Consider the following 25,913-nt stretch of genomic DNA (forward strand, 5'->3'; position numbering starts at 1 on the left):
AGGACTGACGTTGCTCTGGTGTCCTCGGGTCCAGAGGTGGACTCATCAGCCCCTTCCTGTTCCACATCTTCATCCTCCTCATCTGTCGTCCCCGACTCCTCACTGGATGAGGAGTAATCCGTCACTTTGTGAGGTGGCCGCACATCTTCCACTGCTCGAAGCTCTTTGGCCAGTGCAGTCAAATCCTAATGCACGAATATAGAAAAGAGAGTAAGGCAAAAAAGGAAAATGGGAAGGAAACAGGAAAGAATGACGAGTTCTTTATTTTAACTATCAACAAATAGCCACAATGTCAATCTTATAAAACGGTTTGGTAGAGTATTTTCAAGTTTCATAGGAAGGTCAGCTTTTGATAGAAAAGACCAAAAAAGTCAAAAATGCTGTATATAGATCAAATCCCACAACAATAAAAAACGAAACAGTCTGCTTAAGATGAGCATTTTTTTCAAATGTAAGGTAAAATTCTAGATCAACAATTGTATAGAGACAGATGCTTGGGCTTTGTTGGAAAGACAACTGTCTATATGACAAAGTCTTCTTTTAAGGGAACTATGTAGAAAGCAAGCTTCTAGCTAAATATGCCTAATTTAAAGTATTAATTTTTTTCTCAAACTTTCATTAGAAATTTCAAACCCACAGAAAAGAGAAAGAAAGTGAAGCGAGCACCAGTTTACCTCTTACATCTCGCCTCACCAACTGTACACAACTTGCCATATGCATAAAAAAAGTTCATGACATATAAAGAAGGTGGTGACCCCGTGTACACTGAGGGCAGAAGGCAAGGTGGGCTTCCCTCCTGCTCCCTTTGAGCCTTATCCACATGTCTCCACACCACTGCCAATGAACGTGAACATCAGACAGAAGAGAATCCACAGCAGAATTTATGTTAAAAGGCTCCATTTCCCTTTACTCTTCTATACTGAGATACTTTAAGACTCAGTCAATTCACTAAACATAATTTTCAAGAGTGACTATTACTTATACTCCATATTTTCATATAAAAGTCCAAATTTAAAAGTAATGAAGTTTTAAAAAGCAGGCTAGATATTTTTCTCTTTTAATTTTAGAAGTTCCAACTGCTAAAACTTAGTTTTCTTCGTTTTCAAAGTTGAGAATATGTTTCTTTTCTTTGAAATTGAGCCTCTGAAACAGTGACCAAATACTGGGCCCTGAGTCTTGCTAACTATTTCGTGGTCACAGCTATACCTTTTTAGTTACTCGAAAAAGCTACACTTAATAATAATTATAATAATAAATGCAGCATATTTCATGTGTGAAGAAAGCTGAAGTGAAAGTTTAAGATTTTAACTACTGGAAAGAACACAAAAAGAGCTGAAGAAGGAAAAGGAACACAGCTGGAACACAAGCTAGGGTCACGGGCAGCTGGAACGCTGCCATGAGGGGAACTCTGCAAAGAGGGGCTTACCACTTCACCCTTCAGTACAGTGGCAGTTTCAAGGAGTCCAAGAAGCCATCGTTGACGAAGAAGCACAGGATGAGGAAGCGTGGCAGAAAAAAGGGGAGAAGGAAGAAGTATAGAGGTCAGTTTAAGCAGGAAATCAAAACTGCAACAAGCTTAAAATTCTACCAAGTGTACACAGTTACACGGTCCATTCATATGACAGGGATTAAAGGAAAAGTTCACAAAGTAGTCACAACTATCACTGCAGGTACCAAAGGGCAGAATTTAAGCAACAGATGAATTTAAGAAGGTAATTTTAAAAAATGTATTCTAAAAGCCAGTACTATAAATGCCCAGCTCATCAAGAATAAGCAGAATAAGTAAAAGTTAATGCCAAGCAAAGAGATAAGTGTCTTGTTTCCTTAGAAGGAAATTTCCTTTCTTTCTTTTTTTTTTTTTTTTTTGTGGCTGGCTAATAAGAGAATCTGAACCCTTGACCTTGGTGTTATCAGCACCATGCTTGCACCAACTGAGCTAGCGGCCAGCCCATAAGGAAATTTCATTAAATAAAAACTACACTTTGTTCTGTTTCTTTGTAAGGCTGACTGCACACACATTATATGGTGGAAACGCTCGAAAAAAGGTACTGAAGACTCCCTGCAGGAAATAAGATGACTGTGGAAGGGGCACGAATGTGTCTGGGGATTAGGTCATTTCTTATAAGTCTTCAAATCTGTAAGGGGACTCAACACAACAGAATACAAGCCTCTAAACCACATATTTTTTAATAGAAAAGATCTCACTCAAGCCTGAAATAAGTAAAACTGATTTTGTGCAATCCTTACCGCAGGCTTGAGAGGTTTAAAGACTTCTTTTTTATCTTCAGGTTTTTTCACTGCATTTTCAAGACGCTGAGATGGAGAGCCTTCAGACTTGGACGATGCTATCACATTCAAAAGAGACAAGAAAGGCAGTTACATATAAATATATAGCTGTATGTCACAAAGCTGTCGTAGCTCACCTCGCCTTCTGTTTCTTCCCCTGAGCCACCGCCCATTTCTGCTAAGCCCACCCATGGCAGGCAGGGTTTCCACACACAGGTCTGAACTCCAGAGCAAGGGCAGAGACCCAGGAGAGCTCTGGCAGGCTTTCTGACTCCTTCCTTGGAGTCCTCCATCATCACACTCTACTCAACATGTATTCACAATTAATTCCTTGCTATGTTATATCATTAATACACTAGAGGGACTTTTTCACTAAACTTTTATTATGAGGTTAAAATAACCAATTCTGATGAAATCTTATGCTGCCAGGTAATATGAGGATGCCTAGGTAGGTTTGCATTTTGGCAGTGTTCATCTCGAATTTTTCGACGTTCTCTGCCTATATCATCTCTCTGATTTTCACTGTATCCCAGGAGTCCATACTGAAAGAAATGAGTTCAGGTCCCAGCTCATTCAGCTAAGTACCTTGGACAAGTTAGTTAATCGCACTAAATTGTAAAGTGCTCACAGTGCTAGGCATGTATAAAGCTTTCAAACTTAAACTCTTCATGATTAAAATTATGGTGACTATTAGTGTCATTAGCAACCTCCACTAAAACACTGTTTTATGCTATGCAGGTATACCCAACCACAGGTCTTTTTTACAGATTAAGAAGGACTTCCAATCTACTGATCACAGCCAAGGTTGTTAACAGGGAAAAGGCAAAGGACAGGCAGCCTACATCTCACTCTGAAGCGTTCCCCAGAGCCACTCTGAGACCCAGGGTGGGAGCCGGGCTGAGATCCTGAGTTGCTGGACCCTGAAGAGCTGCCACTGCCAGGCCTGGGCACCAGCTTCTCTACTCTCTCCCATAGGAGCCGGGGCTCAATACTGCTGTTAGAAAAGAAGAAAGAAGAGCTAAAGTTTCATCCAAGATGTAGTGCCAAATTGTAAACACATGAATGATGTGTGCATGTGATGTCTTTAAAATGAAAGGCTGAGAAAAACAGCCCATAAACAGCATTTAACATTAAGTTCATCAAAAGTTATGAAGACACTATTTGTGAGTTTTAGCTTGGGTATCTTAACAAACTAAAAACACTAAATGATATCTTAATGTTATCAGACCTAAAATCTTCATCAGGTGTAAGATGCAACACTACTGTTCAGGGTAGAAGTACCACCGTTTCTGTGACACCTACAAACTCAGTTCTTAATATTATGAAAACAATCCATTTCTATAATTACACACAACAGTATATCCTGTTTCTAGGCTGCTGTTCTCACCCAATCCATTGCTACCCTCCAAAACTGACATAAAGGATACACTTTTGTGTGAGCTGTGTTGGAAATGTTACAGAAAGCATAGGCTGGGGGGTGGATTTCCTGCCATGGGCAGACCCACACACAGCACATGTATGCTAGATACTGATGACACAGTCTTAGTCACAGAAGAATGCCATGTTCCACTCTGGTTGTTAGGACTAAAGGGCACTTTGCCACTTCTGGGTTATCCATTGGACCACTTCAAGTTACAAAGGGTTCCATGTGCAGACAGCTAACTTTAGTGGTTCAGTGATGATCAAGTTACAAAACATTCAATATAATGATCTTCTCTTCCTTAGGTCAGTGCTGGTCAATGAGACTTTCTGCAATGACAAAAATGTTCTACATCTGAGCTGTATATATCGTAGCCACTAGCTACATATTGGCTGTAAAGCACTTAAGTGTGACTGGTGCAACTAAGGAAAGGAAGTTTTCATTTTATTTCATTTTAATTAAGTTAGATTCAAATTTAAGGAGCCTCATGTGGTTAACAGCTACTGTATTAACAGAGTAGCTCTAGAACCTAAAAAGAATATAATTTGGTTAATTCACTAGTTTACTGTAGACTGTCAGTCAACCATTTACTTTCTTGAGTGACCTGTTTGTGTTTTCCATACCATTCTAAGGCCTTAGGACTCCCTTTAGATAAAAACTCCCGCGGATTACAATTCTCTTAGAACTGCTCCTTCTCTGTTGTTCCCTCCAGTTTCTCTTATAGAAACATGAAGTTTTTGTTTCAAAATTACTACAATACACATCCACATTCCAATCCTCTTTTTATTACAGATCAGTTGGATGTTATTCATGTTAAAGGGTTTTATGGCAGTTTTTTCTTTTATAGCTGATAATCTCTTGCCCCCAAACTTCTGTGTTTATGAGCATTTTTATAAAAACAGACAACATAAGACTGCAGGAGACTGCGCTGTAAACCTGTTGTTAACCTTCATTCTTCCATTACCTGGTGGAATTTCTTTGTCCTGCTTGGCTATTTTGCTGTCCACTGCCCTGCAGTGGGGAATCCCGACGGGACAAAACAGGGGAACGAGATGTTGTTCTCACAGGAACCTTCAGGTAGAAAACACAGCAATTAGGTTACTGAAAACATAAAAAGGAGAAAAAAGACTTCCCTACCAAAACATACTTTTTAAAGCAGTCCTAGTTACGCTGGCATTCCTGTCACTTCCCACCCCCAACCCCCATCCTCCCTGGTCCTCCCCTGAAACAATGGGGAGAGAAAACTTAGCCAAAGGCATTTAAGGAGCCAGTACAAACAGCCTTTCTATGCTTCATGTAACATTTAAATGATGTTTGGATAGGAGCTCGGTGGCAGGGGTCAAACAAGGCATTTTGCTGAGATAACGTGAGAATCAGGAAAATAAGCTCAAAGAAACCAAACAATGGTCTACAAATGGACAAGCAGGAAGCAAAGACTGGCAGGAAGCAAGAAAATATTCAGAGGAAGCAAATTCCAGGAGGAAAAATAAAATGTGCCTTTTTGTTTAATTTCATCATTAAGTAATTATATTTTTAAAACCCTCAATTTAAAAAGAAAAAAAAAAAAACATTTTCTTTGATACTTAATTTTTTTCCTTATAAAATCTTTTCTGAAAATTGGTATATGTTTCAAATAATGTATAGCTTCTGTATAAACGTATAAGAAAACTGCTAAAATAAATTATGATTCTATTTGTTCTAGAAGCATATTCTTTATAGACTCACTCTTAAACCATTTTGTTACCTATGGTTAAATGCAGAGTTAACATCAATAATAAAAAGGTAACTGGCCACTGGTAAATGTAACTGCCTATCTATGGAACTTTCTCCCCACTGTAAAAAGTTCCTTTGAAATTTCATTGCCCCTTTAATTCTGGCAAAGTCACCATACCCATAACTAAAACAAATAATCTTTTAAAAAATAAAAAGGAAAAAGCAGCACACGTCTGTCTTTCTGCTCCTTACCCGTGGAGGCACCTCGTCACTGTCTGATCTAGCCCAGGCCTTTTGGGTGGGGTCAGGCGCCTCCGACTTAGAGTCAGAGCTCTGACTGAGCACCTCACTGCGGGGAGGTGGACATGGGTCCTGAGAACGAAGATGGTGGTGTACAAATTTGGGAGGAGAAGGGTCACTGAAGGAATGGGATCGCGAGACAGGGGAAACATTGTTCTTGAGAGATGCCAGGTGGGACCACTGTACCTTACAAGAAAACAAAACACAAAACATTCAATGCGTTCTGCATAACACTGGCTCTTCTGGTCAATACCTAATTCAAAGCAGGAACTGGCACAGGCGGAATGCAAACTGGGAGCGTCACAGTATTAGGTCAGTGAAGCAGTTAAGCAGTTACACTTCTAAGTGAAGAAGTGGTCTGGGGCACACAGTATGCAGAAAAGAACAAATGTACATTTACAAGGAAAACTTTTAATATCCAGACAAACACTACGGATAGCAGTAAATGTGAAGAATCTGTTTTTACACAGAGCCTTAGAGACCTACTAAAAGGGAGGAGAATGTGCTGCAGGCACATCCACGTCAAAGCAGAGAGACTGGACATAGAAAGGTAGAAAAATCACAAGATGAACAACACTGCCAAACATGCAAACCTGCCTGCCATCCTCACATTACCCTGCAGTGTAGGATTTCAGACCAAGCAACAATGAAACAGTACATGTGACGAGCAGACAAGCCCTCATCATAGCCCACTTTTCTAATACACCAATTTTTCTTATTTTTCCCGAGTTTTAAAACACTCATAACCTAGATATCTCCACACACCTTTATACTAGTTAGGAAAAAAAGCACTGTGATCTATTTCAGAATATTAAGTACCATGGAGTCCTGGAATTGACTGCTGCTAGAGAGTCTTTCTTTCTCCTTGACAATTCAAGAAATATGACACCCACTTGTTAACTGAGTTTATCCAGTTGCTTTTAAACTGGGAAAACAATCTCTGAAATAATCTAAGATATTTTCACTAAATTATATCTTATTGTTTTAAAATAATTGTTCAATATTGCAATTTACATAATTCTACCTATAATTCTAATTTATTTAATCTTTTATCTATTTAATGAAAACTGAAAATACCAAATCACAATCTGTATAACCTTTCCAAATACAAAATGTAGAGTTAGTTCCAAGTATATGATTTCTACGATTTACAGGTGAGATCGACATAATCCCAGTTTTTGGAATAATCCCAGACTTCTAAAATGCTTAAAATTTTCAGGGGAAAAGCATGTAACTGAAAATATTACCTGAAATTATAAATCAAAAATAAGTTTTAAAATGGAGTACTACATGAGAAAATTTCCCCCCAAAGAATGTTACACAGGTCTATGTTGTAGCTGAAAGCAACTTTAGAATAGAAAGAAAAGGGAGACTATTTCCAGGTACTATGTTAATTACTCATGAATATAAAAATTAGTCTACCCAATCCAGGAACTCCCTAAACTGTTGGTGGCCAAAAAGAGAGATTTTCCATTTACGGTAAGTTTAACTTTCAGGACAAAACTTATCCTGTACTCTTGAAATATATCTACAGTGGGAAACAAGTTTGTTAAAGAACAAGCATCATCAAGCCTATTTCTCTAGTCTCTCTGCTATTCCGTTTTCGTTCATTTACTGTCCCCCACCCCCCTTCCCTTTTCTTTCCATTCCCTCCTCTCTAGCAGGAGTTGCCCATCTGCTAACAGACCTGCTCTTCTCTGACTCAAGAAGCTGCTAATGTCATGTCATTACCCCCTCAAACCCCCCACACCTTTGCAGCGGTCCTGGCTCTTCTTTTATTTTAACTCATCCATACTGCAATTCCCCATCATCTGAGGGTATTATTTATTGTAAAGCACATTCAAATTCTCATTTGAATTTGTGCTTTGGAACACCACAGCTACTTCTGTCATAAGAACGCGAACTTTTGTCCCCTTACACATGAAACACCAGTGATAAGAAACTCAGGCTTAAGAAATTGTTCCCAAAATTCTGGATTACACAGAGCCAACGAGGAAAATGTCTAGTTAATTATTCTCAGTAGAGAAAATCAGTGTTTTGAGGATCTCTGAGATCTTTGGCCTGGGTAATCTTTGCTGTCTACTCTCTTCTCCATACAACATAGTGGTTTCTCTTTTAACCACACTGCAGTCAGCCCCGTGGTTCTCCCTCACTTAGACAAGGCAGAATGCTGTAGCAGACCCGAGAGGCCACGATCTTTGCCCTGACTCACTTCAAAATCCACACCTTACCCCCTGCAACTAACATTTTTGGGTCTTGAACTCTTTGAGAATCTTATAAAAGGCCCTTTTCCCAGAAAAATATGCATATTTGGGCAAGTCAAAAAATTTTGCACGGAACTTCAGGGGCACCATTTGCTCTCTAAGGCCTATTCACAGATCACAAGGATCACTTTAAAATGCATGGAAGAAAAGGTTCCGGTTCTCCCTTTAAGCGCTTACAGTACTTACAGTACTAATTCTCTAAAAACTAAAGTAAAAAAATCTTTGTATTAGAAGAAGGAATCACTGACTCTAGATATTCTTAATAAGTACAACAAAAATCTTAAAAAAAAAAAAATCCTTCTTTTCCCTATCACCTGAGTGTCCTCTTTGAGTCTCCAGTCGTTCCTGCTCATCTCTTCTCTTTCTAAATGTGGTAACAACTGAACTGTGGACGTTACAGGCAGACCATGGCTTGGTGGGCCATCACAGGGGTCTCCTCAACCCACAGCAAGGCTGGCTGGTGCTACCTGTGGCTCCGCTGGTCTCTGCAGGGCAGGATGCACAGACTCGGAGTTGCCATTGGAAAAAGACTCTGATCGGGAAGGCACTGGTGGTTCCAATACTCTGCCTGTCTGCTTAGACTGGGCTTCAGGGGAGCTGTGGTTAGTTTTCCTAAATCTATCTTCCACCTGCATCAGAGAATTAGAACACATAACTCAGTGTTAGTAGGGAAAAGCAGAGGTACCAAAGAAAGTCTGAAGGTAAATAGATTCTAAATACAATTTTTTGTTTTCTTCAGCTATGAGAAAGAGAGTGGCAGCTGAGGGGGAAAAAGAGAGGGGGAAAAAAAGGCAGATAAAGCAGGACTAGGATTTGATTCAGGAAAAAGAAAATATTTATGAAGATAAAAATTAAGTAAGGCAGACTCTAAGACCTCCACCTTGCCCAGAATTCTGGGATTGAATGCAAGGATAAACTAGAAAAGTAAATTAATGTCACAACCAACTAAACCAAATATTGAAAAACTATTATCAGGAATCCAAAACACATTTCATTCCACTAAAAATAGAGGCACCCCAGAACAAGCGGACCCCTTGTTCCTAGAGTCCACTCTTGGTGTCGCAGACAGTGCAAGACTGCCACCTACAGGCCCGGACTCAACACCTCTGGAAGCACGACGATGACCCACCAGTACTGCTGTGTCACCTCCTACTCTGAGGTCCTGGCCAGCTCTAGTGCACCAATTTAGTAACAAGTCGTGAGAGTTGAAAAGTCAGTAAATTGGGTACAGGCTCACTTCCTCCTCATACTAGTTTTGGAGAAATAGTTAATCAGACCACCATCCCTCTCGTTTATATTTTTAAGAACAATTCTACCATACAATCTTCTTTTTGTTTACTTTACTTTCCAATTCTTCTGAGATGTGTTAATTGAGATTTGTAAACTGAGATTTGATTCCTTTATGGAAAAAGCACTAACTAGACATGAGACCTCAGGCAAACCCCTCCACTCCTCTGAACCTCAATTTCTTAGATCATCTCTACGGCCCATTTCAGCATTAACATTGCACAGTTCTGAAGAGTCATCATTATTGCTTTTCAGAGAACAATCGACATGGGACCGATGCCTAAGCAACGAAGGACAGGAGGTACCTCTCGAGCTCTGTCAGCAGGCTCGTAGTGGGGTTTGGGCTCGGGAGCGTGATAGCTTGGCTTGCTCCTTTCCTGCTGCGGCGGTGGCTGCGGCTGCTGCGGGTGCGGCCTCCTGTGGTCATGCTGTAGAGACAGGAGATATGCTTGTTCTTGTTGCAACTGCCTCTGGAGCCTCTCTGCCTGCCGGTGTTCCTCCATCTCCCGCCATCGGCACTCCTTGGAGAGGGAGAGGATAACACTAAATCTATGGGACACTGGAGAGCTCACCTCTTCTCTGGATTTGTTCTCAACTGGTTTTTTAAGACAATACTTCCCTCCCCGCCTTTATAACAAAGAAAAATGGCTGGCATTTTAAATAGCACATTACCTGTGGAAAAATCTGACAGCGGTTGCTGACCATAATATCAGTGGACAGAGTAAGAGAGAATTCAATTAAACGTCTGTGTACATATTAGGTAAAAATTCTATGCCATGTGCTATGAACTTACAGCCCTTAGCGTTCTAGTTTGTTCACTCAATGCCAAGCTCTGTTCAAAACTGTGCCTATCTAACAAATGAGAACAGTTAACTTATTAATGGGTAATAAATAAAAGCCACCTTGTAATGTGTCCCAAGTAGTATGACTACAGAGGACATCTCTGTTTGAGACTGGCCACCCACAGAGCTAATCAAAATGGTCTGGTGATCACCACAGGTTGCCTGACTCAAGGGAAGGATACACGAGCCCTGGTGCTACAGAACAAGACAGAGGCGGGTGTTACCAGTAACATGGCCTGCTCCTGGAGCAGCTGCTGCTGAAGGATTTCCAAGTGCCGCTGCTCCTCTTCTAGCTGTCGCCTGATATACTCCTGTCACACAGAAATTACCCAGCAATCAATTTACCCAAAAGGAAAGCAACAGAACCACCTGAATGGAGCACCAAGAACTATTTGCTCCAATCATCTTTAGTGACAATGCACTTAGTGGTGAATACCTAAAAAAAATCTACTGCCAAGAATTTTTCCAAGAACTTCAGATTGGCCAGGGGACTTAAAGAGTCTAATAAATGATGATATACATTCCAATGATATACATAGAGGTATCTGAAAGTATTTGTTAGAAAACAGCTGTTATATACAAATGCAGAATTTTAAAGGTGGATGCCATTTCTCTTAAGAACGGTAGACTCCAGAGAAATCAAGAGTTTAATTAGAAAGGATCAATGAAAAAATTAGTAAATGTCTGTTTAGTAATCATTATTATAAAGTGACTTAGCAGTCATTATTATAAAATAAATTAGTAAATGTCTGCTTGGTAGTCATTATTATAATGAACATCAATCACTAATTTTTGAAACCTAAAACCAAAACCTGCTTAATATTAAAATAAAACAAACATGATTTGTGCTTTCTCTAATGGTTCAGAAGGTATCTGGAATGACTACATTCTGAAAGCCACGGTCTGGGAATACCAGACTCCTTGGGCAACTTCCCCAAAATGAACAGGCCCAGGCTCTTCATGATGAGAATGGGGGGAGGGGGGGTTCCAATGAAAGGAGAATGAAAACAGGTAAACACATCCAGAATATGTTATGTAAAGAGATAAAAGCCCTGCCTTGAAGTTGCACGCTTGCTATGGTGGGCAAAGACATCAGAAGGCCTGAGCTCCAGCTCCCTCAAGGACCAGCTCTATCACCTGTAGCTCTAAATCTCCCTTTTCTTAGTCTCTTTTGAGAAATGAGCAGCAAATCTTCTCTCCCTACTCTCACAGTGTTTTTGTGAGGCTCAAATATAAAACAGATATGAAATGACTTTGAGAAACATGAAACATTTTACAAGCAAAAGAGGATTCCTTTCTTTTCGACAGCTATCTACTCTAGAAGGGAAGTAGACTAAGGGACATAGGAGAAATTTTATCCTAAAATTCGGATGATATTCTCAGAGTGTCTACTGCTGATCATCCCCTTGTAACACAGTGCATACCTTAAAATAAAATTAGCCACAGATAAGGGCTGAAGAGAAGTTTTAGTTAACCAAAAATTCTGGCTAAGAGAATGCTGTGTAACAGAATAACTGCAGCATATAAATAGCCTTAGAAATCCTTACCTTACAAAGCAAATTAAGCCAAAAAACCAATCTGAGGGGAAGCTTACACAATGGGCCACTCACAAAGATAACTCGTTGTGACCTAGGCTCCACATCCCTTCCATTTATGCCTTACCCCTGCATGATACATGTTGTGCCAAGCACTGCCCTGCAATGGTTGTGTGGCTTCACCCGACCAAGACTGAAAAAAGGAACCTGACTCCCAATTCAGTTTTTCTTTGAAGAAAACAGAATTAAATCATAACTTGAAGGATCAAGTTAGTACACTCATTTTTTTTTTCTGCCTTCAAACCACAGAGGCAACCAGAAAAATCACATCCTATCCAAATCACAAACGTCCTAACCTACAGTCAATGAACATACAGAACACAACACACAAGTACACAAACATACACACGTATGCCGGAATGAAATGCGTCCTACAGCACTGTTAACATGGGGAATTATCATTTTGCAATAGAATAAGAAAAGCAGAATAAAAGTGATTTTAGATTTTTTTTTTTTAAAGAGGCAGTGCAGAACACTTGCTATTCACACAATCTACTGACTGCCATTAGAGCATTAAGGAGGAAGCACTACTGTCATACCCTCTCTCTCAGGATCAAATTGTGACAATTACCCCTAGGTGATTTAATTCTTAAAAGTTTATAGTTTCTCCTCTTTGCAGTCCCAGGTATAAACATAACTAGAATGTTAAAACAAAACACACTGTACAGTTAACTGGTCAATAATGTCAATAATGTAACAAACAGACAAAGGGTAACACAGAAACTCTAGAAAACACATGAGCATGCAGACCTGTGTCTCAGAAAAACCGAGGCACATGATTAGTATCAAGGACGTTTGGAAGTTAACAGCATAGTTTACAAGTATTTTAAATATGAATTTCAAGTATTATTTAAATTGGTCCCACTCACATCATTTTTTTCTTTATTCATAACAGAGTGATCAATTCAAAGACAAGAAAGGCAAAGAGGGTGGGCAGGTAGTCCAGGAAATAATGGAAATTCCTAAATAAAACTATACCTGGCATTAATAAAGTGCTATAAATATTACTGAAACCTGATCTTTTTTGGCCAAACAATAATGTTATTATTTTAATGCTATATATGTGTGTAAGAAGTTACATGCAAGGAGATATTATAATATTCACTTAGCCACTGGATATTTCAAACATTTCTCAAAAAAAATTTTTTAGTTAATTTTTAATTTCATTTTTAAGAAAGTTAATTATCATCCAGATATTTCACAGCAAAAGCCTGAGAAGATATATTCAGAAATCTTTCAGGTATCATAGCATTTGGGGACTACTTAGCTGTTTTCAAAAGGTTTCTAAAGCACAATGATGTATATATCTTTTTAAGACAGACTGGCGTGCTTCAGATTGTTTCACCATTTTCAAACACCTGAAGTTCTGAGCGTGTGTATGTGTGTGCATGTATGCATGCACATGCGTGCATACTTCTTGCCCCAAATCCCCCAGCTGTACAAAGTAACAAACCTCACAAGTCAATGCATGGAACATTCTTTGTGAACTAACCTGTTCTCTTTCAACTCTCCTCTTTTCTTCTTCTGCCCGTCTCCTCTCTTCTTCTTCTTTACGCCTTCTCTCTAATTCCTCTAGACGCCTCTTTTCTTCTTGTTCTCTCCTTCGCTGTTCACGTTCTTGCTGCCTTCTAGCTTCACGCTCTCTCCTTTGTTGCTACGTAAGTAAAAATGTATAATTAGCAGAGACCTTCTGGCTATGGCTCTCAGGGTAGTTTGCTGACCAGTTACTGGTAGATGCTAATGAGGTAAAGTTCACAGACCCCATCTCTACTGGCCAATTATTCCCACACTGCCCCTCAGCCCCATATGAAGCAGCTTCTTCATAAATACTGGTCAAAGGTGCTGTCTTTTGAATACTTATAGGGTTTGCTTTCATTCTGATAACAATTATTCCCCATTGTTCACTGTACCACAATAATTAGGGACAGAGAATTCTTTATTCTTGGGTGTCATTAACAGAGTTACCCAAGGCTCTTAAATCAGAAGAAAAAGACATAAGAGAAAAAATAAAGGAAAACAAAAATAGAGCAAAGAAAGGGAGACAAAGAATAAAAAAGAGAAAAAAGCAGCACACATCAGAAAAAGAATTGACATCAACAAGAAGAGCAAGCACCATTATTACTTATGAATACAAAAAATATATTTTTATATATTTTACCACTGAGCACATGCTTACTACTAGGTGCCCGGCACTGTGCTAAGTGTTCGATATTTTTTATTCCACTTAGCTTACCTAATATAATTCTCACAAAAACCCTAGGAAGTCGGTATTTCATCCCTACTCTACAGATGAGAAAACACAGGTTCAGAAAAGTTAAGTGACTTGTCCAATGCCACCCAACTAGTAGACAACCCGCTGGAAGGGCTGCTCTACCTCTAAAACCCATACTTCGTCAACAGGAGTAAAATGTGCTTCTGAATCACTCCATCAGCCTTTCCAAGACCAGACTGTTCTGTGTAGCCTTACAGTACAGAGCCATGGGACGCACCTGGCACGTGACTGACAATTTGTCTCGTCTAGCCGCAATAAACCACTTTCACAGTGTGGAGTATAAAATTAACTGGTTTTTTCCCAGGAATAGAAAAAATGCTAGATTCTAGACCAGCCCAACAGAACTCTCTGAGATGATGAAAATACTCTGTCTATGCACTGTTCAATACTGTAGTAACAAGTCACATGTTGCTACTGAGCACCTGAGATGTGACCTAGTATGAATGAAAAATGGAGTTAATTTTATTTCACTGAAATTAATTTAAATTTTAATGGCCACATGTGGCTCATGGCTACTATACTAGACAACAACAGCTCTAGAGGACACACAGCCAAATTTCTCAGAAGCAGAAAGCTGATAATACCACAAACTTTATTTGTGACACTGAGATTAACCATGAAACAAACAAGAAAGTCTCAAGTAGAGCTATTGGGGATATTAGACACAAATATTTAAAATGGATATACAAAGTAAGTATTTATTATAGTTTAAGTGTTGTTTCTGGGTCTCTCCCTCAACTAGCATTCAATCTGAAAGTAAGCACTTAAAAGTGATTCCCTGAATAACGTAAAGGAATGTCTTCCATGTGGAATGACTGGATAGAAATAATGATTTGGTATTCTGATCTCTCTCAGGTGAGTACTACATCACCATTTTTTTCCATGAAGTTTTGCATTAGCTTTTGGTCCCACCTCTCTTACCACAGGGCTTTGTTCTTTTTTCCACTGTCTGCTCTTAAAATTCAATGCACAAAACTGACCAGCTTGCCATGGCGGGGGGGGGGGGGGGGGGTATTCATAAAAAAAAAAAAATGGATCTTCTGCTCTGTGTTTAAAAACTACAACTTTAATGGCTAGGGCAAGCCATCTTTATTAAATTCCAACACCTATACTGCCCCCATGCAATGGGTTTCCTGTCGTTTACTGGCCTAATGCCTTTATACCTTTTTTTTTTAAAGTCTTAGAAAAAGAGAAAAATTAGACACTAGTGTCTGTATTCAAAACCAAATCTAGGGAGGACAACTGAGAACAACTGGCAACATATGCCAAAGTACTCGACAGCCAGAGTGTTCCTGCACCAATGCTACTCTCTTCTAGCCATGGTCTGGTCTGCATTGAGGACCAGAAGGGAACAGGGCACAGGTGCCTTGCCCTGACTTCTGTCCTGTGCCACTCAGACGTTAAGAAGCTTCCAAATGCAGCAGTCATGCCCATGTGGATTCTGGAGAGCTGACACCTTTTTTTTTTTTTTTTTTTTTCCTTTTACAAACTAGCTACCAGAAAGTAAAACAAACAAAGCCGCTTCCTCCATTGGGACTCCATGAGCAACACATCACAGAAACCTGAGGTAAGAAATTTGATAATCATATCCAAACAAGTGTTTCTGAATCTTTTCTCCTTCAAAGTAAATTAAGCTAAGACCTTTTATTTTCTTTTTTTCTATTCAAGGGCAAAAAGAACAGACTGGTTTTCACCAGGATATCACTTAGAATATAAGAGTACGGTAGCTAAAAAAAACAACCATTTTCCTAACTTTGATAATAAAAATCATTACATCTTGCCATTTGGTAAAAATAAACTTCTTTGCTTTAAATTCAAATTACTTAATTCCATTAGATATTCCCGGTTAGCCAAATTTTCCAAAGGAAAACATCTTTTGAACTTTTTTGTTACGTAAAATACACTACAAATAATATAAAACAAAAAGTCGTCTGATAAACCTGAAGCTGAAATGGAAAGAATAACCTCAGCTGATTGGTTTTAAAACTTAAAATACACGAGCATTTCCCCTGCGGGGCGACCACAGAGCTTCAGTCCTGAAAAGGTACTTCACGCGCTCCGCCTGGTGCAGAGGGAGGCAGCTCTGTGAAGCTCTGAGAAACAAGCATGGGTAAGGCTAGCACCAGCCAACCATCACATTTGCAGGTACACGAGAGAAGCGACTTGCTAGAATACACTGGGTTTAGCAAACACCTGCAGACAGGTAAGAAGGGTCCCGTCTTTGGATGAAAGAAAAAATCCACAATCACAAGAGTAGGCAGGGAGCCACTTACACAATTATGTAAACAATTTCCATCAAAGTCAGTCACACAAAAGGAAAATAAAAGGAAGAAGAAAGGCAACAAGTGTCTACACCCTTGAAACTCCCCATCAGCTTCAGAGAATTCAGGCCCCAAGCAAATCAGATTAATGTGGATGGTCAAAAGAGATAAAGGGTCTTAACGGACCATTTTGAAATACATTGAACTCTATAACTTTCAGATACATAAAGTAGCTAAGACAGGTTAAAGGGTTCCTGGGAAGTTTTAGCATGCACCACACAATTCTAGAAAGAGAAAGGAAATGACTCCAGGGACATGGGGCCTGCTCCTGTTGTGCTCCCTGGTACAAGCCATGTCCCCTCTGAAAGCCTAACCTTCCCAACTTATCAAGACAGAGGTGTGTGTGGGGTGGGAGTCTGTGCTAGAAATCATCATGGCATGGAGTAACGCAAAGCACATTCTTTGGAAGAAGTAAACAGTTGTATGTAAAGTGGAAAAAAATTTTAAACATTTTTCTCATAAGCGGCACACAGTAAGAGAATCATTCCCCTTCAGAAGATGAGGGCTTTACCTTCCTCTCCCATGACCTTGGTGGGGGTGGGAGTGGGGGTCGGCGTGCCTCGATGAAGTGGGATGAATGAACAGAGAAATGGAAGGAAGAAGTGAAGAATGCAGATGTGATGTCTGTACATCAGTGCTCTCTGAACATGAGCAAGACAGTTCACTGCAGTACAGGAACAAAAACTTAAACTTGTATTTTTAGCCCATCCTTTTAAAGTTGCTACTTTGTATGTTTTATAATATATACAATTAGTACAACAGTTTATAAGTAGATGTACCTCTGTCAGATGTATGCGCTGTTTTTTTACTGATAGCACGCATGATCAACAACCTTTCAAGGTTACTGCACTGCTCTAAACAATGCCACATGACCACAGTCGTGACCACAGACATGCCGCACAACAGCCTCAGAGATGTGCTTATTGCCATTGTCTTACATACCACGCAGATTACCAGAAAATCTTAGTCTGAAAGTAAACCCTGTCCCTGTCTTTGCAAGGACTCCTCCAGAAAAGAGCCAGACAAGGAAAAACACTCAAGTGAGACTCCTGACACCGCCATGCTGAGGTCTGAGAAAAGAAATGACTGCAGCCCACCACAGCCCAGCTGCTACACAACTGGTAGCCCCGATGCAGTCTAGCATCCAATTCAAACCAGTCTCAAGATTAAAATTTCCACTGCATCTCCAGAGAAGAAAAGGGAAAGCTGAAGAGGAAAAGCAGAGGTGAGGGATGAAGTCTCAGTGGTTGAAACAGTAGCAGACCTGGCTTTCCACACACTAGCCTGGAACTCCTACTGCCCCCCTAGTCCACCTAAGGGCAGGTATAATCTCAGGTCCACACCCATTCCCAAGACCTACACTTTCATCTCACCTCTCCTGCCTTTCATCCCTGAGCTACTGTCACCTACAGTCTCAGGAAATCACAGGACCTTGGTGGTGACCCTCTGGTCTCATGGGCTTTGACTGTAAGTGACAGCACTCATCCCCTTACAAGGTAGTAAGCTCCTAATTGTTGAAATGTGTAGAATAAATTTTCTTGGTTATTTCCAATTGCATCAAAGATAGGGCTTTCAGCTCAGTGAGAATCTTGACCACTTCATTTAATAAAATGCTACTAAGAGGCAAATTTCAAGTGTTCTTACAAGTGGCTTGAATGTCTTTGTCCACTATATTTACTTTAAAAAATTTTTAATCAAAGTAGTATGTAGTAACTTTAAAAATGTCAAAAAGAACATAAAGTGTGCGTCAAAAACAAGCTGCTCCCACTCCCGACTCCTAATTCTTACTCCCAAAGGATAAACACTTTCGAAGTTTTCCGTTTTTCCCACAATACTTCCATCCTCTTTTTCAAATAACATGCTTATGGAGCTATTTTAAAAATTTTTTCCACCTTAGACACCATCTATTGACTTCTCCCAAAGAATACACATCGCACCACCACATTCTATGCTCCCTATCTAGTCATATGACTTTCTGGTTAAATAATAACCACATTCATGGCTGATCCAAGCATGAATAACTTCCCTTTTAGTTTTTCAACTAATTGCATCTTCCCCCTCCCCACCCCTATAAGTAGATTTCTATAGACCTATCACAAAATTATCTATACTCTCACACAACCATAAAATTCTTTACAACATGGTTAAAGAAATGAAGTATTCTTTTTTTATTCTTAGGAGATCAAAAAAAATGCTCTTGCACCCCTCTTCTATACAATTGTTCCCCAGTCACCCTGTATTTCTGTCTACCAACTTCTTGGGAATTCTTTTGGACTCTCTTCTGCATAGGATCCCCCGTTTCCTAGAATGGTTGTCATCATCTTTCTTATTTTGTTGGAACACACTCTCCAGCAGCTTCTTGAGGAAGAGTAAAGAAGAGGTAAAAGACTTTTGGGACTTTGTCTCAAAATCTTTATTTACCTTCACTCTGTATATACAATTTTGGCTGGAGGAAATAATTTTCAGAGTTTCAAAGGCATTAATTACCATGTTTTTGTTTCTGATGTTGCTCCTGGAGAATGAGAGCATTCGGATTCTCAATTCTTGGTACAGGACCCATTCCACACTCTTCCACCTGCCTCCCACCCACCTCCCACCCTACTGTAGCTTTTAGAATCTTCTTTTCCTCCTTAATATTCTAAACTTTCAAGATGATGTATGTGCCTTTGTGTGGATCTTTTTTCGTGTGCTAGGTATTCAATGACCCTTTCAATCTATAAACTCCCGTTTCTTAGTTCTGAAAACTTTGCTTGAATTATTCCTGTATGTTCTCCCTATAGTATTCATATCTTAGAACATCTATTAAATGAAGTTGGACCTCTTAAACTGATTCTGTGAGTCTTTCTTTTGATCTATTATCCCATCACCTTTATCTTTTTCCTCTACTTGGAGAGTTTTAATTAAAAAAAAAAAAATTCAAGAATTCTTTCCTATTTTCTGAATATTTTTGTTTCATGAATATAATATGTTCTCTCTTCTCTTTCTAAGGATAAGATTTTTTGTATGCCCATGTGTATATATGTTTTATTCTGTTCCCTACATTGTATTTCCTTCAAGTTCCTTTTTCTATTTGTTTTGAACTCTTTCATGTTGAAGATGTTTCTCACTGTCTGTAATAATGGCTATCCACTCACAATTAAGATACTAAAAAGCAAACTGTAAGGGCTGTGTAGATGGATAGCACGGGGCGACTACTTAGCTTTCAGGTAAGGTGATTCTGAGGCATATCTTGATCATTTCATTGAGGCCTATTTCTCCTGGGGTGGTCAGTTATCTCCAGAGAGGAATCTTCACAAATTCTGGGAATCTTCCCAATATCTTACCTGGGGGGAGGCAAGGGTGTAGGAAAAAGAGGTGGCAATTTTAACAAGCATTGCTGCCAGCATTTTAGGAGCTGAGTGAAGTGAGATGCTTGCAGTCACACTGATCAATATTTAGATTTTTTTACTTCATGCCCTTGTTTTCAGAACATCTCTTTCCACACACTCAGCTGTGCCTGATTGATTTCTCCATGCTCTGAGTCTTTGTTGCTTACTTTTCCTAGGTAGTATGTACCTGCCCCTGCTGAGAAGAGAGAGCAGAGCAGCCTGGCCACATGGGGTAGGGGAGTCTAACTGCTCTCTTCATGTATCTTTCTATTTATCTATTTTTTTTCCTCCAACAAATCTTACTTTTAGCCTCATGTATTACCACCCATTTCTGACTCTTCCAAGATTTGCAGTAAGCATCAGTCTTACGTTCAGTGTCCTTCCATGCACTACCTAATTTCCACAGTTTGGTCTCATTTCTTCTTCTCATTGTCCCTGTTGTTTATACTATTTTTATTCTTTCAGTCATTTCAGTGAGATTTCTCAATGAAATTGACATAAGCATCAAGTTATTTTTCTTCAATTTTCTTCAAAGTCAATATAACTTTTTATTGAATTAATTGAAGTAATTAAAAGTTATAACTTTAATTCAAAATGCACTATTGAAAAGAAAAAAAAGCAAGTAAATAACATCTTAGAAACAGGGGCAGGCCACCTAGAAAATCTCAATGATCAAATGAAAGCCTCTGAAAAGATTTTTTTTCTTAGTTTTATGTGAATGTATGATACGTAGACATAAGTTCCTTGCACCTTAAAAGCAGGAATCACGTCTTACCCATCTTTTTTCCCCCCTCAACATCACATATCACCTTCAGAAGAGGAATGCAATAGTTTTTTGAATTGAATCTAGCCCTCACACCCAGCACACAACATCCAAAACAAAAACTGCTGTGACTTTACCCAACATTTAGCATTTAAAGACTTAAGAATCCGTTCATATCTCCAATTCCTATAAAATCCAATCAAATCCTAAAGCAATTTTTCAAGATCACCAAGTAAGTGCACAAAGTCTTAAACAATAACTACTGAATTAGACAGTGCTTCATACTTTTAAAAAGACACGCTTTATGCTTTAGGATATTCTGTATGGTCCTTTGAAGTATTCTGAGGTGGCTTGGGTAGTCAAACTAGAGATTTCAAACCCAAGGGTCCATCTTCAAATGGGCATAAATTTGAACAAGCCCTTTCCTTCCAGAGATACACACACAGCTACAAATGACTGATTCATCCATTTGTAAATATTTACTAAGCACCACAGGTATATAAAGACGAATTAGAAGCACTTCTCCAAATCATCTAGGTAAGAGAAATCATGTACATTAAGAAAAATAAATAAAAATAAAAATAAACCAAGAAGACAATGTGGAAGGTGGTAAATTTCCTAAGTCTACCCCACTAAGGAAGTCCTGGTTAGTGGACAAAATGGTTGATAAGGCCGATGGCTGAGACAAAGAACAGTGACTCCTCCCACATTGTGCTCTAACATTTGAAATGGTAAACTGAGCCACAAGCAAGAATTTAAACTACCAACCATAAGGGCTGGCTCATGGCTCACCTGGGCGAGTGTGGTGCTGATAACACCAAGGCCACGGGTTTGGATCCCTGTATAGGGATGGCCAGTTAGCTCATTTGGGAGAGTGTGGTGCTGACAACACCAAATCAAGGGTTTAGATCCCCTTACTGGTCATCTTTAAAAATAAATAAATAAATAAACTACCAACCATAAAAACCACAGTAGTCAAAGCAGGTCCCCTATGTGGGGACACCACATAGAGGAATAATTAAAAGTCAAAAAAAACTCTTAATAAATACATCTTAATAAATGATTAATGTGAAAAGCTGGCCTCTTGCATTAGAACCTCAAAAGAAAATGGTCAAAAATGAAACATACACACCATCAACTAAACAACATCAATCCATACTGGATGACCCTTATGCCTATGATTTCAAATAACAAAATGCAGGGGATTCTAATGGACACAAATTTTCAGGTTTACCCTGTTACGAATGACAAACATACACGATCCTTTGAAATTTTTTGCAAACCAATGTCATTATTTTCTTAAATCATTCTTTCTCTAAAAACAAAAATCAAACAAGTTGAAAACTGCATGATGCTGAAAAATGATTTATAAATCTCTAGAATTATAAAGAGATTTCCTTATTACTTAAATTTTCCCAAGTATGCCTGAGTAAACACATACTTTCCCAACTATGCTTTAATTATCTAAGTTCCCTTTCTAGTTTGATATTTAAAGGCAATGCTTTCCATCTCACAATTTTAAAAACTTTTCTAAATAAGTCATACTGATAATAGTGAGGTCACTTAAACATACTCCACTGGATTTACTGGCATTAGTAGAAGCTAGCTGACTTCAATTCTTCAGATTCAGCTATTTTTAAGAACTTCTGAGGTCACGTTACTGCACACACATACTACCAACGCTTGAGGTTTTTTTATATGCAAGTTCTGATGAAGCCATAGTAGAGAAACTACTTGCTTCTCCCAAAAATGACTCTTCCTCATCTTTAGACAATTAACAACATTCAATAAATTAAACTAACTCTTAACAAAATGTTAACTGTAAATATAACCAAACACTAAACTGGAATGCCAAGAGAACATTTAAGAACTTACAAGGAGCTCTTAAAAACAAGATAGCCACCCTCTGCAAGCAGCTGAGGTGCTGACTTGACAGAAAGCAAGACCTCAGCTTAGCTGCAGGGGCAATGGCATGCCAGGACTCTATATAAAAAAAAAAGGTACCACTGTGCTAACATGTCCTCCTCCTGATGTTAGACACTAATGATCAGCAAAACAAAGTCCTTTTTTTGTAGGCAAAGAAGGATGAGAAAATAGTTTCTATTCCTTTAAAATGCATAGAAACACTGCTGAAAAGTCCTTGGGTTTTGTTTAACAGTTCACTGGCTTCCTTCTAAGATCCCAGAGCCAAGAAATACACAACAAATATTAGTTTTTCACTGAGAAACTTTGTTTTCCTAGTGTTACAATTTAACATCAGTACTCATCTCACTTCACACAGACAACATTATTTTTTTCTTGCTTCCCTTTTTTAATTTCTTCCACTTCCACCCACTCCTCTAAAATTTAACTTTGGGATGTGTAGAAAATACATTGGGATTTATAGAAATGAAAGAAATAAATGTAACCCTGTATCCTTTCAGTGGAAGAAAAGCAAAGCAAAGAAACTTCTGGGGCTCACACTAACATCTACCCCTCACTTGAGGGAAGCAGATCCACCAAAATCACAAAGTGATGACTGAGACTGCAGGGCTAAGAATTCTGAAAGGAAAGATCACAAAGACAGGAGATTATTTTTTAAATACCCACAGAAGACTCTGAAGGCAGGGAAGACTTGAATATTATCAGCAGTGTTCAAGAACAGAAAGGGGCACAATGAACAGGAAAAGTGATCAACAGCTTCACAGTGAACATGGCAAACAGGACGGTCATCGTCTCACAGAGGCTCAGACTGGAAAGGGATGGGGAATTTTTTTTAAGAAAAGGTTAAATTCTGAAAAATCAGAAGTTTGATTTTGAGCCCTATCTACACTAACAAGATAATTTACACATAGTTTTTAGAAAGAATGCTCTGTTGTTCTGATGGCATAGTAGACTTGCTAAAAAACAAATCTCCCCTAGGAAATTTTCTTTTCTTTTTTTTGAAGTTTATTAGAGTACCACAACAAACCACAGACAAATGTATCTTGTTTTTACTGAAAATTTGACAGTCTCCATGAGGTTATAGTGAATTAGCGAACAGACCAGCAGGCAGGAAACTTACTAAAATATGCAGTAGGTTCAAAATCATAACCACAGTACGCTGACTAATGTAATCGTAACTTAGATTAATTTAGGTTACTGATCACGTTTTCTCCAAGACATCATCTGGTTTAATATTTTGATTAAACCTACACAAAGAACATGGAAAACATGCTAACCAAATGTGTGGATGTCATGGAAGTAGGGAGAAATACATAACAGGTACCAAATCATGACTCAATGGACAAAGAGCACAAAACCATTAGGATAAAATGACATCTAATTAAACACCAAGGTTGCTCAAAAACAAATAAGCATCAAATTAGAGAAAAGGTTGGCCAATGAACAATTTTTATGAAAAAAAATTAACTAGAGACAAAGTTTTCTGTGAGCCAAAAGTACGACGATACTCTACGCAGAAAAGGCAGCATGAGGAATATTAAAACTGTTCGACAGGGGGAGATACTATCCTAACGGAATTCTGAATCTGGATAATACACATAGAGTAAGCTGACAAAACAGGAGCGTGTCCAGAAGAGAAAAGACTCGGGAGCACAATCAGACAACATGAAGAGCTGTGAGGGACAGCAAAGGGGCAGATGACCGGACTTCCAGCATCAGCGTGGCTGCATAAGCTCATTCTCTCCCTTTCCTCCTGAAACCACCCAAAATCAACAAGATAGAAAACAAAATCCTCACTTTCAGCAAAACAAACTAGGAGACAGACTCCAAAATAGTTGGAAGGACTTCCAGAAGACAAGCCAGTTCACACTGGAGCCTAGAAGGAGGAAGCAGAGAAACAAAGGAGAGAGACACCAGCAGCAGCAAAGTTCAAGAGCACCGTGGGGGCTGGGAGGGTATGTGCACAAGCACTTCTTAAAGACGAAGGACCTACAAAGGGCAGAAATTCCATCCATTCCCTGCAAAGAGGATGCGGGAGGCAGGAATGTGTGGCAGAAGTCCCCAGCCCCGGTGGGCCTAGTTTTGTGGCGGCTGCAAAGAAAGGAACATCCGCTCTGTGTTTCCCCACAGCCTCGACTTTAGGACCATATTCTTGACAGTCAGCTGGTAGAAGGTTATTTCTTTTCAGTTTTAATTGTCACTTATCCTATGAGTGAGGCTGACCACCTTTACCTACTGTGTTCATAAAAAAAGGAATCTCTATTCCCCAAACAGTTCTGAAAGAACTCTTAATGCCAATAAAGAGCTACAAACCATTTATGACTCAAATATTCTCAAAATACCTTTCTGGGACCTGGAGTGCAGACATGCTTAATTACCCAAGCTAATAAAAAGGAACTTGATCTCCAAGAATCCAAATCAGTGGATTCTATCAATGTGAACATTTTCCATTTCAGTACCTAGCTCCATCTTTCCTAATTAAGAAAAGAGGCACAAAGAGGTGGCCCTGAGCTTGAACTTATACTGAAGAGTCTGAAATTACAGGGCTAATTGAAACACGTAAAGTGCAAAATTCTCGTTTTAGCAGAATCCCTAATTCATTGGCATTCATTTAGCTAACAAAACAAAATGACTAGAACTTTAGGTCTTCACCCTGAGCTACCCATCTCTCACCTGCACCTTGCAATCCTCACTGCCTACCACACACGGAGGTTGGACAATGGGTGTTCATCTCACTACCAATGGCCTGAAAGCCATGTCTGTGGCCGGTGTTACAAATGAACCCTAATTGATCGGGTGCTTGGCAATTCAAGTTATAAACCACCACAGTAACCTGTGCCACCTGCTTAAGGAAAGTGCAGCCTAGGGCCAGAAAGCATGGTGGAGACACCACATTAAAAAACAACTAGAAACAGCCAGAGCCTCAAAACTCAAACAGATTCTAATACAGCAAGTACAAATGGTCAATATGCAATTTGAATAAACCTTCGAACCTATTCAGAGTTCCTGTCATATTCGAAGAACATTGAGAAATGTCTTTAAAATGTTACAAAGGAGTTTGCAAATAAACTAGAAAAAGAGTTAAACAGCCAACTTGCCCCTACAATAGGGAAAATATGTCCTATGTTTTCTTCTTCTTCTTTTTTTTTTTTTTGTCTTTTTCGTGACCGGCACTCAGCCAGTGAGTGCACTGGCCATTCCTATATAGGATCTGAACCTGCGACAGGAGCATCGCCACGCTTCCAGCGCCGCACTCTCCCGAGTGCGCCACGGGTTCGGCCCCTACGTTTTCTTCTAAAAGCCATACTGAATATTTCCAGGCTCCTTAGTTAGGCAGGTACTGATTTCTAAACAAGGGGCAAATTATAAAAAGTTTTCAGAATACAGACTACAAAATGAAACAATGACTCCATGTCAAAATGCAATGTTAAATGACTTGGGTACTGCATGTGTTATTTAAATAAACTCCACCACTGGGGTTCTTTTTCTGGAGGAGAAAGATAAAAAAGGTAAAACAGTAAGTTGTATGAAATACATGGAAACAGAAATCATTATGAAT

At 39.2% G+C, this 25,913-nt stretch overlaps 1 protein-coding gene across 24 annotated transcripts in view; it reads right to left on the reverse strand.

Annotated features, from left to right (window-relative positions):
• The window catches only part of MAP4K4 (mitogen-activated protein kinase kinase kinase kinase 4), a 199,029-nt gene that overhangs the window by 25,197 nt on the left and 147,919 nt on the right, over window positions 1-25,913 (reverse strand). For 2 of the 24 annotated variants that reach the window (XM_063077961.1, XM_063077964.1), the window contains exons 13-22: window positions 13,200-13,361; window positions 10,337-10,423; window positions 9,576-9,791; window positions 8,451-8,612; window positions 5,672-5,905; window positions 4,671-4,777; window positions 3,129-3,280; window positions 2,248-2,345; window positions 1,427-1,435; window positions 10-185 (exon numbers count right to left, since the gene is read on the reverse strand). In XM_063077961.1, coding sequence (XP_062934031.1) covers window positions 10-185; window positions 1,427-1,435; window positions 2,248-2,345; window positions 3,129-3,280; window positions 4,671-4,777; window positions 5,672-5,905; window positions 8,451-8,612; window positions 9,576-9,791; window positions 10,337-10,423; window positions 13,200-13,361 — 1,403 coding nt within the window. The remainder of the gene's footprint in view (window positions 1-9; window positions 186-1,426; window positions 1,436-2,247; window positions 2,346-3,128; window positions 3,281-4,670; window positions 4,778-5,671; window positions 5,906-8,450; window positions 8,613-9,575; window positions 9,792-10,336; window positions 10,424-13,199; window positions 13,362-25,913) is intronic. The other 22 variants (XM_063077967.1, XM_063077975.1, XM_063077963.1 and 19 more) reach the window with 16 other exon arrangements.

The sequence above is a fragment of the Cynocephalus volans genome, chromosome 14 (assembly GCF_027409185.1).
Source record: "Cynocephalus volans isolate mCynVol1 chromosome 14, mCynVol1.pri, whole genome shotgun sequence".
In the NCBI taxonomy this organism is placed as follows: Eukaryota; Metazoa; Chordata; class Mammalia; order Dermoptera; family Cynocephalidae; genus Cynocephalus; species Cynocephalus volans.